The 12,279-nt window shown below is 43.3% G+C and overlaps 1 protein-coding gene across 1 annotated transcript in view; it reads right to left on the bottom strand.

Annotated features, from left to right (window-relative positions):
• Positions 1-12,279, bottom strand: part of RSPO2 (R-spondin 2) — a 169,234-nt gene that overhangs the window by 53,841 nt on the left and 103,114 nt on the right. The window contains exon 4 of the mRNA XM_060243323.1: positions 92-235. Coding sequence (XP_060099306.1) covers positions 92-235 — 144 coding nt within the window. The remainder of the gene's footprint in view (positions 1-91; positions 236-12,279) is intronic.

Genomic DNA, 12,279 nt, shown 5'->3' with positions numbered 1-12,279 from the left:
GGAGAATAAATTTAGACAACACGCCAAAGTCACACAAAGGCAGCAGCAAAAAAAGCTGTTGATCTGTACCCCATATTCTACAAGCACTCACCCACACATTCCATCATCTCCTCTAAGGGTGCGAAGCCATCAGGACATTCTCCAAAGCATCGGCCTCGGTAGAGATAAAACCCAGGCTTGCACTTGGTGCAAAAGTCTCGGCTAAAGCAAGAATCGCAGTTCTCAATTCTGCATCCTGAAAGGGGAGGGGGGAGGCAAAGCACACAAAAAAGTCAGTTTTTGAACTACTTTGAGCAATACAATAGCATCTCTCCCCCCCCCCCCCCAAAAAAAAAATGCAACTGAATAAGGTGCAGATCTCGACAACATACAGGACCAGGGTTTACTTCCCCTTGAACAATTCCATTCACCCCCGATGCTTGGCATGGTGTGGAGAAATGCACAAAATATGCATGGGAACATCAAGAGAAATGTCACCACACATTAGAGAGGAAGAAGGGGAAGAAGTAATCAATGAGATGCCATTGTTGTTCATAATATCTAGGTCTGCTCTCAGTACCCATTAGTGGTGTCAGCTAGGAAAGAGGGTAGAGCTGTGGTTCAGTGGTAGAGCATCTGTTTTGCAAGCAGAAAGCTCTAGGTTCAATTCCAGGCATTTCCAAGCAAGAGGACTGGATAGAAACTGATGTGAAAGACTTCTGAAAGATCGTTGAGAACTGCTGCTGATCATATTAATAGGCAAGGCAGCTTCATGTACTCACATGTTTAGGTAAATAAAACATTTATGGTCAGATGTAGTATAGTTTTGATTTCTGGGACCCAAATTTCTTACTTGCTGGATTTTTAGGTTTTAAACTTCTCAGCCTTTTAGTGTATGATGCTATGCATGCTACTATGTAAAAAGGAACATCATGCACATCTTGAGCCCAAATTTATGAGAAAGCAAACTGCATTTAAATTGCTAGCAGCAGTTGCTCGCCGATTTCTAATATTTTGAAAATATAAATGTATTTCTTTAGAAATCAATCAGTTCAATTTAAAAAAGGAAAAGTAAGATCCTTTGTCATTTCCAACAGATACACATGGACCTACAAAGTGATGTGCTAACCACTACTTCCAATATTGGAGCAAAAATATTCTTGGAGCTGATTATTTTATACAACAGATACACATGTACTTTATACAACAGATACACATGTACTTACATGGAATGCTAGAAATTAGATTTCCCCCATTGCATAGTTGGACAGAAGGATGAAAAGTTGAACATGAAAAAGAAACCTACCCATCATTCACTGGAAAAATTGTTATCTTTTCCCAACATGTAAAGTATATCAAAATAAGAAACAGAAATATGACTTTTGATTTTAAAAAGGAAATAAGTTGGAAAGGAATATGTTTCTTTTTTGTTGCCAAAGACATTTCAGAAGTATAAAAGGACATAATGATCAATACAAACCAAAGCATTTCAGATAGAAGTGAAATTTGCAATTTTGAAAGCAAGACCAAAAATGATCCAGTTTCTCTGGGAAAGTAATGATTTTTGCAACTAGTAAGGATTTTAAAAAAAAAAAAACAACTCTGGACAACTTTAAATACTCCTGGAATCTCAGTATTCATGCCAGCTGTTTGCAAGTATCACTGCACTTTTCAAATTAAAAATTGACTTAAATTTCTATGTTAAATCTAAATTGAATCCAGATATACTAAAGCAAGAGAGAATTTAAGACAGTCTTTCTGATTCAAACATGTGTAAAGAAACAATCTGAAAATTTAGACTGTTACTACTAAGCATGCAAACATCCTTCATTGGAAAAACAGTAGACTTGCCAGCCCCCAATGGGGATATCCTGGTTTTGCAGGCTCCTCCCCACCACAAGCCAGCTGGCTGACGGGGGAAGCCCTGCCCCCACAGCCACTGTGTGCCTTTAAATCCGTGAAGGCTTAAAAGAAGCCTGCAAAGTGCCTGTGTTCTAGACTGTGTGTGCATTTAAATGTGAGCAAGAGGAAAGCTGAATGAGTGGGGTGAGTAGACAAAGCCATGTGGGTCTCCCTGGTGAGTTTGTGAAGTATGTGAGAAAGGAAGTGAGCAGAGTCCTTCTGATTGTTTGTAGGATAACTCCACCCCCTAGGCTGCTCTGGTTTTCTTTTCCTGTTAGTCTGAAGAAGTTGGTTGAAATACAGCAGATGGTTACATTCAGCAGCTCCCATGAGTAAACTGCCCCAGTGAGAACACAAAAGTGTGTCTGTGTTTATTATGGCAGCTTTGAGTGTGTGCGTGTGTGTTCACTTTCATTTAATGGAACTGCAGCTGCTGGGGGATAAGGAAATAAAGACTGTGTATTCATGGGAATTGCACTCCTGTGTTTTTATTTATTTATTTATTTTAGGAAATGGGAAAGTCTCCTAGGTCCACCCCCAAAGTCCCCAGATATTTTCTGAATTGGACCTGGTGACCCTAAAAAAAATAGTATGGTATCTATAAGGCAGACAAAATATAAGCCTGAGTTTGGTCCTAACAATTAAATTCTCAGAATAGGAAATGTTCACTAGGTCACACATCAAAATATTTTAGGTTTTTTAAAAAAAATTACCTAGTTCAATTTACTAGTCAGCCGAAGAGGTATTAACTACTTACAACAGAAACCATAAAACAAGAAAAACAAAAAACCCCAAAAGAGCCTAGTAAACTCTTGGAGAATTGGCTACATCAGGGGTGTGTGGCCTAATATGAAACAGAGCTCCTGCTAGAATTCCTCCCCTGCATAAAATATTAAAACATTGAGCACAATGGGTTGGACCGAACCAGTTTTTCTACTAGGGAAAAAAGCAGCAGAGGTTGCCCTTCTGGGATTCACTGTTCTTCCATGCAGATTGAAGGAGGAGAATTAGATAAGAGGGGGAAAAAATTGGATCCAACCCAGTCTAAACAATAAAATATAATAAAGAACATCAACTTGACTATCAACCACATAAATCTCCTTTATGTTCCCTTGTAAGTTTCTAAGATGCTCCGAGTATATTATATTACAGTCAGAAAGTCTACTAGTATTATTAGTTTAAGTTCAAAAAATATTTTAGTTTTAAGAACAGGCTTTTCGGAACTCAAACAATACTTAAAAGCTCATTGTTATTTAATAAGACGTCGATCTGTTCTTATACATGATTGATGGGGGGCGGTTTCTGGAAAAATCTGAATTGGAAAATTTTTCAATGCAAATTTCAGTAAACACTATAAATATTGTTAAGTAATGTTCAAATCATATTAGTAAAAGACGGCAAACACCACCATGTACAAGCACAGGGGCTCGTCCATGCTTCATTTAACTCATCTAACATGATGGATTTGCAACACAGCAACTCTGACATATATAGATAAACAGAGTCTACGTAAGTGGGGTGGAAAATTTTTCATAGAAAAACATAACGTAATAAAAAATCTTCCGTAAAATTTTTGTTTTGGGAAATTTTCTGCCTCACATCAGGGGACATCACATTCCCATTGAAGCAGTTCACAATCTGTAAGCCACGGAACTGTGAATGTCAAGGAAGATACATGCAAACGAGGAACAGTCTTTTCCATGTTCACCTGAGCAGAAATACTGCTGCGTCGGTTGTGCTAAACAAGCACACACATGTGAGGGGAGGTACAGATGCGTTAAACTCTTTTTGACTATAGTAATGCTGAAGAGAAAATTATCACCAGCTTGATCCCATCAGATCATTAACGTACAGGGCCCATACATTTCAAAACCCATGCCCAGAATCCCACAAGGAATGTTTAAGAGACTGGTGGTCAGGGCTTTTTTTGTACCAGGAACTCCTTTGCATATTAGGCCACACACCCCTGATGTAGCTAATCCTCCTAGAGCTTACAGTAGGCCCTGAACTAAGAGCTCTGTAAGCTCCTTTAAAATTGGCTACCTCAGGGGGTGCGGCTTAATATGCAAAGAAGTTCCTGCTACCAAAAAAGCCCTGCTAGTGGTCATTCACCAGGTCTTCTGATCTCCAAAAAATACTGGGACAACTCAAGCTTATCTCAGACTGGTAATATTCAGACCTTCCAGGGCAGCTGAATGTCTTAGAAACTCCCAAGCTTGATCCTGGATATTAGGAATGCCAGCCTCTAGGTAGCACCTGAGGATCTCCTGGAATTACAGGCCATCTCCATACTACAGAGATCAGTTCCCCTGGAGGAAATGGATGTTTTGGAGTGGAGACTCTATAGCATTGATCTCTGTACTCTGGAGATGAACTAATTCCAGGGGATCCCCAGATCCCAACTGTAGGCTAGCATCTCTATCCCCATATGATTATCAACTCCGGATTTGGGAATTCCTCAAGTTTTAGGAGAGGAGCCTGGGGAGGCTGGAGTTTGTGTAAGGGAGGAAGCTTGGCAGAGATGTGGTGCCATAGTCTATCTTCTAAAGCAGCCATTTTTTCCAGCTGAACTTATTTCTGTAGTCTGGAGATTTCCAGGCCTCATCTGGAGGTTGGTAACCCTAGCTCCTTTGCAAGTTGTGTGTGTGCCCCTCACCCTAATTCATCATGTCCCCTTTTCCTGCAGAGCCTGAGACATGGAAGAATTTTTAATAAGAAAAGAATCCAAAGACTGCAAAGATCTTTTATACCATGACCAAAAAAGAGATCACCTCTGTTATGGTGTAAACTGGCTTTGGGGGTACAAATGATTTAAATAAAAGAAAGTGCTGTCTGGATAGTTATGATGGATCCACTTACCTATGATACTCTAATCAAATGGTAAAAACTAATAGTTAATGCAGTTTTGGGCAGAGATTAGTTTCCTTCTACCAACAGAAAACAGTTTAGGCAACTTTAGAGATTAAGATACATGACACAGTGTAAAGGGGAGCGGGAGAAAAGAAACAATCCTGCAAATTTGAGATGCCTAAATAACAGCTAGCAAAGCACATTAATTTTGAAATGCAAAATTTTTCAGAATTGGAGCTGCTGCATTTGGCTGCATAGCACTTTGCGTTATGCTTGGCAAGAGCTGTGCTTTTAAAATCCATGCCAATATTTTCTGACAGATATACATTCTAACACTTTTTTGGTGTGTGTATGGGACATTCCAGCAACAAAACCACTGAAGATTGTTATTTTATAAAAGGTTCAGGCATTTTGGAATCAACTTATCTAAGTACTACCCCACACACAACAACAACAACCAGTAGGGATTTTAAACCTAGCCAGAATTTTTTAGCACAAGAGTAAACATTGTCAGAAGAAAAGACAAAAATAAAATTCAGAGTCAGACACAGTGTCCAACATCAAGCAAGAAAAGTTTAATAATAGTACATGAAATAACAGTATATGAAAACTCTGGACCCCTCTCTCCAGGGAGACTCGCCTGTCCCCTTCTGTTGCCATCTTCTACCAGCAGGTGAAGACTTCCCCCCCACCAGTTATCTGTCCTTCCTGCCCAATGTTTCTGTTGCTAGTTTTATGTTTTGGTATGTGTATTTTAGCTTTGTTTTTAATTATTTTAATAACGTATTTTGGTTTGAGTGGTTTTTAAGCCATGTTTTGACTATGTATGTTTTTAAGTTGCTAGCTGCCTTGGAGGTCCTATGCAAGGCAGAAAGGCAAATATTGCAAGTAAGTAAATAAATAAATGTTTATCTGATGTTGTTTAAGGAGCAGGGAAAGAGAATAGTTTTGCAGTCTGCATAATTTGATTACAGGTGGACACTGATACCCGTCCTGACAAATAAGCAAGACAAAAAGCAATCACTGGCTATCTTGCTTTATTTACCACGAGAAGACCTATTTAGATTAGGAGTATGCAGTATCTTTCCTAGGGCTGCCAGGTCCAAGTTAAATATCTGGGGACTTTGGGGGTGGAGCCGGTAGCAGGGTTGCGACAAGCACAAGTGAGCTCCGAAGGGAGTTCTGGCCATCATGTTGAAAGGGACCACACACCTTTTAAATGTAGCAGTCAAGTGGCACTTTTAAGACCAACCAAGTTTTATTGAGAACGTAAGCTTTCATGTGCTCTCTAAGCACACTTCATCAGACGAGGGGATCAGGCATTGGAAATAATGGAATGGGCACCTTCTTTTGGGGCTCACAGAACTGAACCCTCTGGTCCAATCTTTTTGAAATTGGCGGGGGGGGGGGTTAAGGAGAGGCCATGCTAAAAATTTGGTAAACCTATTATCTGGAACCAATGTTCAAAGTAATACAAACGCAGTTAGTCAATTTCTCTTAATGGCATTGAGAAAGGAAAGGTCCCCTGTGCAAGCACCAGTCGTTTCCAACTCTGGGGTGAAGTTGCTTTCACAACGTTTTCACAGCAGACTTTTAATGCTCTTAATGGCATTAGCGGACCGCTAATTGGAGGCCATTAATTTCATGTTAAGTCAGAAGTGACATGACAGCACAAAACACATACACACATATACACAGATCTGTTCTGTTCTCTTCCTGACTTGACTAGCAGCAGCCCAAGCTCTGATTCCAACCCATGCTGGCACAAGTGTTAGCAGAAAGCTTGATTGTCAGTTTTACTGTCTCCTCCTCAGGGCTTTTTTGTAGTAAAAGCCCAGCAGGAACACATTTGCATATTATGCCACACCTCCTGACACCTCCATTGTTTCACACAGGGCTTTTTTTCTAAATAAAAAGTCCAGCAGGAACACATTTGCATATTAGTCCATACCACTGATGCCAAGACAGCCAGAACTGTGCTCCTGATCAAAAAAAGTCCTGTTCTTCCTTACTTCATCCACTTTCTTCCCTGCTTCTGACCTCCATCATTTCTAAAACAGACAGCCATGTACCAGAGCAGCAACAGAAGTTCAAATGTTCACACAACATTAATTAAACCCAATTTGTTTAACATTAGGATGTACATAAAATATACTGTCAAACACCTGCTGGATTTCATTCTAGGTAGTCTACTGGAGTTATTGACTGAGGTTATCATATTAAATTGAAAAGGAAAGGCTTGTGGGACAGTTCTCAGAGGTACTTTGCATTTAGAATTTCAGAGAGCTCTGAGAGAAAGCAGATAAGAAGTGCTATAAGGGTGAGGTTTGGCTTTCTAAACAGCTGGGGTAGTTGCTGAGAATTTCTGAGTTTGTGTGACTGTGTGAATGCCAGCAGGGGGGTGGGGGCTTTCCAGTGTTTTGCACTGAGTGTCACATGTATGACTATCTGCCCACAGGAGAGAAGTCTTGTGTGTGTGCTCGAAGCAAGGAGCTCCTGGTACACAGGGAATGAGTTCGTACCCTTGAGGCCGAGGTGACTGACCTGGAAAAGCAGAGACAGTCAGTTAGGCACTCGGAGAAGACTCTCGTGGATGTATTAGATGAGCCCCACTCTGAATGTGGCAGCCCCGTTGCTGCCAGGGAGCATGAGGGTCGAGAGGGAACAGGGCACCGTGGTGAGGATAAGGGGAATGCGCCCTCAGAAGGGGCCTCTTCTTCAGTTGGTAAGCGGGTATCCTTTTGCGCCAAGGAACCATCCCTGGGCAGGGAGAGATGAGGGGTCTTGGTAGCTGGTGATTCGATCCTTAGGCAAGAAGACAGCTGGGTAGCAAAACCGCGTACTGACCGTATGGTGACTTGCCTGCCTAGTGCAAAGGTAGCGGACATTACGCATGTTGTAGATAGGCTAACAGACAGTGCTGGGGAGGAGCCAGTGGTCGTGGTGCATGTTGGCACCAACAATGTGCGGAAATGCAGTCATGATGTCCTGGAGGAAAAATTTAGGCTGCTAGGGGGGAGACTTAAGGCCAGGACCTCCAAGGTAGCCCTCTCAAAGTGCTACCGGTTCCATGTGTAGGGCTGGAAAGACAGGCACAAATTAGAAGTCTCAATGTGTGGATGAGATGATGGTGTAGGGAGGAAGGGTTTAAGTTTGTTAGGCACTGGGATGCTTTCTGGAACAAGCTGGAGCTGTACAAAAGAGATGGTCTCCAATTGTCCCCAGATGGAACCAAGCTGCTGGCGCTTAAAATCAAAAAGGTGGCAGAGCAGTTTTTAAACTAAATCTTGGGGGAAAGCCAACAGGAGATTAAATGTCTCTGGTTCGGTAGGACTCATCTCAAAGAGATGAAGGGTTAGCTGTTACTTTTCTACTGGGTAATGGATCAGAGTTGTCCACTGAGATGGTGACAAACAGTATGGAGTGTCTGCCAAAGTCTTGAAGCAGCAGGAGGAAGGTTGCAGACCTAACTTGCCTGGGAAATTTTAGATGTTTGTATACAAATGCTAAAAGTGTTCGAAATAAAATTGGTGAGTTGGAATGTTTAGTGTTGAGGGAAAACACAGACATTGTGGGAATTTCAGAAACTTGGTGGAATGAGGAGAAGCAGTGGGACACAATGATTCCTGGATATAAGTTACATCGGAAGGATAGGGAGGGAAGGGTTGGAGGTGGGGTGGCTCTGTATGTCAGAGAGGGTATACAGTCCAGTAAGACTGAGGTCAAAAAATTAGATTCCCTTCTAGAAATGCTTTGGGTGGAAATAGAGGGCCCAAAAGGAAATTTAACTATGGGAGTTTGTTATCGCCCACCAAATCAAAAGATAGAAGATGATTACAATATGATGGAAGGATTAAAGATAGTGGCTAAGCATGAAAAAAAAATTGTAATAGGTGATTTTAACTACCTGCAGATTGATTGGGTCAATATGTTTTCAGGTCGAGAGAAAGAGATTGGGCGTTTTCGCACTGACCTTCTAGTGGCGCGACCACCCTCTTCACACCGGAGGATCTGCCCGGATTTCGCACAAGAAGTGCCGGCGCACCCAAAAGAGCCGGCGACTTCCGTCGCGAAACCCGCTCAAACGTTTTCCTGTTTCTTGGCAGTTTCCGTTTGAGCGGGTTTCGCGACGGAAGTCGCCGGCTCTTTTGGGTGCGCCGGCGCTTCTTGTGCGAAATCCGGGCAGATCCTCCGGTGTGAAGAGGGTGGTCGCACCACTAGAAGGTCAGTGCGAAAACGCCCATTGAGTTTCTAGATGCTCTCAATGACTGTGCTATGAAGCAGATCGTCACAGAACCTACCAGGGGTGGGGCAATCCTCAATTTGGTCCTAAGTAATGCCCAAGACTTGGTGAGAGATGTAAAAGTGATCGCACCACTTGGGAGCAGTGACCATAATGTTATTGATTTCACCATTTGTGTAAATAGGGAGTTGCCCCAAAAGACCAGCACAACCACGTTTAACTTTAAAAGGGGTAAATTCTCTGAGATGAGGAGACATGTGAAGAGGAAACTGAAAGGAAAGGTAAATACAGTCAAAACTCTTGGGGAAACTTGGAGGCATTTTAAAACTACAATCCTAGAAGCTCAGATAAAATATATACCACAAGTTAGGAAAGGCACAAACAGGTATAAGAAAAGGCCTGCATGGTTAACAAACAAAGTAATGGAAGCTGTAAAAGGTAAGAAGGACTCCTTTAAGCAGTGGAAAGCTAGTCCAAGTGAGATTAATAAAAGGGAACACAGGCTGTGGCAAATCAAACGCAAGACTGAATCAGGCAGGCAAAAAGGGACTGTGAGGAGCATATTGCAAAAAACACAGACCAACAATAAAAATTTATTCAAATATATTAGAAGCAGAAAACCAGCCAGAGAGGCAGTGGGGCCCTTGGATGACCAAGGGGTAAAAGGATTACTGAAGGAAGATAGGGAAATGGCTGAGAAGCTGAATGATTTTTTGCCTCAGTCTTCACTGTGGAAGATGAGAAGTGTTTGCCCGCTCCAGAACCACTAATTTTGGAAGGGGTGTTGAAAGACCTAGTCAAATTGAGGTGTCAAGGGAGGAGGTCCTACAACTGATCGACGAATTAAAAACTAATAAGTCACCAGGTCCGGATGCCATACATCCAAGAGTTCTGAAAGAACTCAAAGTTGAACTTGTGGATCTCCCTACAAAAATGTGTAATCTTTCATTGAAATCTGCCTCTGTTCCTGAAGACTGGAAGGTAGCAAATGTCACCCCCATCTTTAAACAGGGTTCCAGAGGAGATCCGGGAAATTACAGGCCAGTCAGTCTGACTTCAATACCGGGAAAGTTGGTAGAAAGCATTATCAAGGACAGAATGAGTAGGCACATTGATGAACACAAGTTATTGAGGAATACTCAGCATGGGTTCTGCAAGGGAAGATCTTGCCTCACTAACCTGTTACAGTTCTTTGAGGGGGTGAACAAATATGTGGACAAAGGGGACCCAATAGATGTTGTTTACTTTGACTTCCAGAAAGCTTTTGACAAAGTTCCTCATCAAAGGCTCCTTAGTAAGCTCGAGAGTCATGGAGTAAAAGGACAGGTTCTCTTGTGGATCAAAAACTGGCTAATTAATAGAAAGCAGAGAGTGAGTATAAATGGGCAGGCTTCACAATGCAGGACAGTAAGCAGTGGGGTGCCGCAGGGCTCAGTACTGGGTCCCATGCTCTTCAACTTGTTCATTAATGATCTGGAGATGGAAGTAAGCAGTGAAGTGGCCAAGTTTGCAGATGACACTAAATTGTTCAGGGTGGTGAGAAGTAGAGGATTGTGAGGCACTCCAAAGGGACCTGTTGAGGCTGGGTGAGTGGGCGTCAGCATGGCAGATGAGGTTCAATGTGGCCAAGTGCAAAGTAATGCACATTGGGGCCAAGAATCCCAGCTACAAATACAAGTTGATGGGGTGTGAACTGGCAGAGACTGACCAAGAGCGAGATCTTGGGGTCATGGTAGATAACTCATTGAAAATGTCAAGACAGTGACTGACTAAGAGAGAGATCTTGGGGTCGTGGTAGATAACTCACTGAAAATGTCAAGACAGTGTGTGATTGCAATAAAAAAGGCCAACACCATGCTGGGAATTACTAAGAAGGGAATTGAAAACAAATCAGCCAGTATCATAATGCCCCTGTATAAATCGATGGTGCGGTCTCATTTGGAATACTGTGTACAATTCTGGTCACTGCACCTCAAAAAGGATGTTATAGAATTGGAAAACATGCAGAAAAGGGCAACTAGAAGGATTAAAAGTTTGGAACACTTTCCCTATTTAGAAAGGTTTAAACGCTTGGGGCACGCTGCCCCCTCCGCAAACCCAGCGCTTTGTGAGCACCGGCTGTGGAGGGGGCGGCGTGCTTCCTCCGTGCCTGTCTGCCTGGCTCCAGCTCTGATGCTTAAAGCAAGCGCCGGGATCGGAGGGCGAAGGGAGCGATCCTGGCGCTTGCTTTAAGCATCAGAGCTGGAGCCAGGCAGATAGGCACGGAGAAAGCACCTGCCCCCTCTGCAAACCCAGCGCTTCGCGACCGCCGGCTGCGGAGGGGGCGGCATGCTTCCTCCGTGTCTGTCTGCCTGGCTCCAGCTCTGATGCTTAAAGGAAGCGCCAGGATCGGAGGGCAGAGGGAGCGATCCTGGCGCTTGCTGTAAGCGTCAGAGCTGGAACCAGGCAGACAGGCACGGAAGAAGCACGCTGCCCCCTCCGCAGCCGGCGATCGCGAAGCACTGGGTTTGCGATGGGGGCAGCGTGGAGCAATCCCAGCACTTGCTGGAAGCAGAGCTGGAGCCAGGTAGACAGGCGCGGGGGAAGCGCCAGGATCGGGGGCGGAGGCAGCAGATCGCCCCCCAAAAGGAAGGTGCGTCCTATGGTCCGGAGCGCCTTATGGACCGAAAAATACGGTACTTTTTCACCCAAAGGGTGATTAACATGTGGAATTCACTGCCACGGGAGGTGGTGGCAGCTACAAGCATAGCCAGCTTTAAGAGGGGAATGGATCAAAATATGGAGCAGAGGTCCATCAGTGGCTATTGGCCACAGTGTGTGTGTGTGTATATATATATATATATATATATACACACACACACACACACATATTGGCCACTGTGTTACACAGAGTTTTGGACTGGATGGGCCATTGGCCTGATCCAACATGGCTTCTCTTATGTTCTTAGAATGACTCAGGAGGGTTGAATGAAACACTCACTAGACAACGGGGGAAGGTCCACAGCTCAGGGACAGAGGTCTTCAGGTTTGATCTCCAGTTAAAAGGATCAGGAAGGAGGTGTGTGAAAGACCTCCGCCGGAGATTCTGGAGAGCCACCACCAGTAAGAATAGTAAACAGACCTTGATAGACAAGCGGCCCCAAGCAGTTCTGTTTACATTCATGTATGATTATGTGGTGGGGGAAATAAACCTTTGTGATAATCAGTACCAGGAATCTTAATCATGGCTCTCTAGCTGCAGAATCTGTGCGTTTTACTATCTGAAATACCATGAAAGGAACCACTGGGTTGTTGCAGGGGGTGGG

This window comes from Heteronotia binoei, chromosome 7 (assembly GCF_032191835.1).
Source record: "Heteronotia binoei isolate CCM8104 ecotype False Entrance Well chromosome 7, APGP_CSIRO_Hbin_v1, whole genome shotgun sequence".
Classification (NCBI taxonomy): Eukaryota; Metazoa; Chordata; class Lepidosauria; order Squamata; family Gekkonidae; genus Heteronotia; species Heteronotia binoei.
The sequence above is the reverse complement of the archived record's forward strand: the minus strand, read 5'-3'. Positions and strand labels throughout refer to the sequence as shown.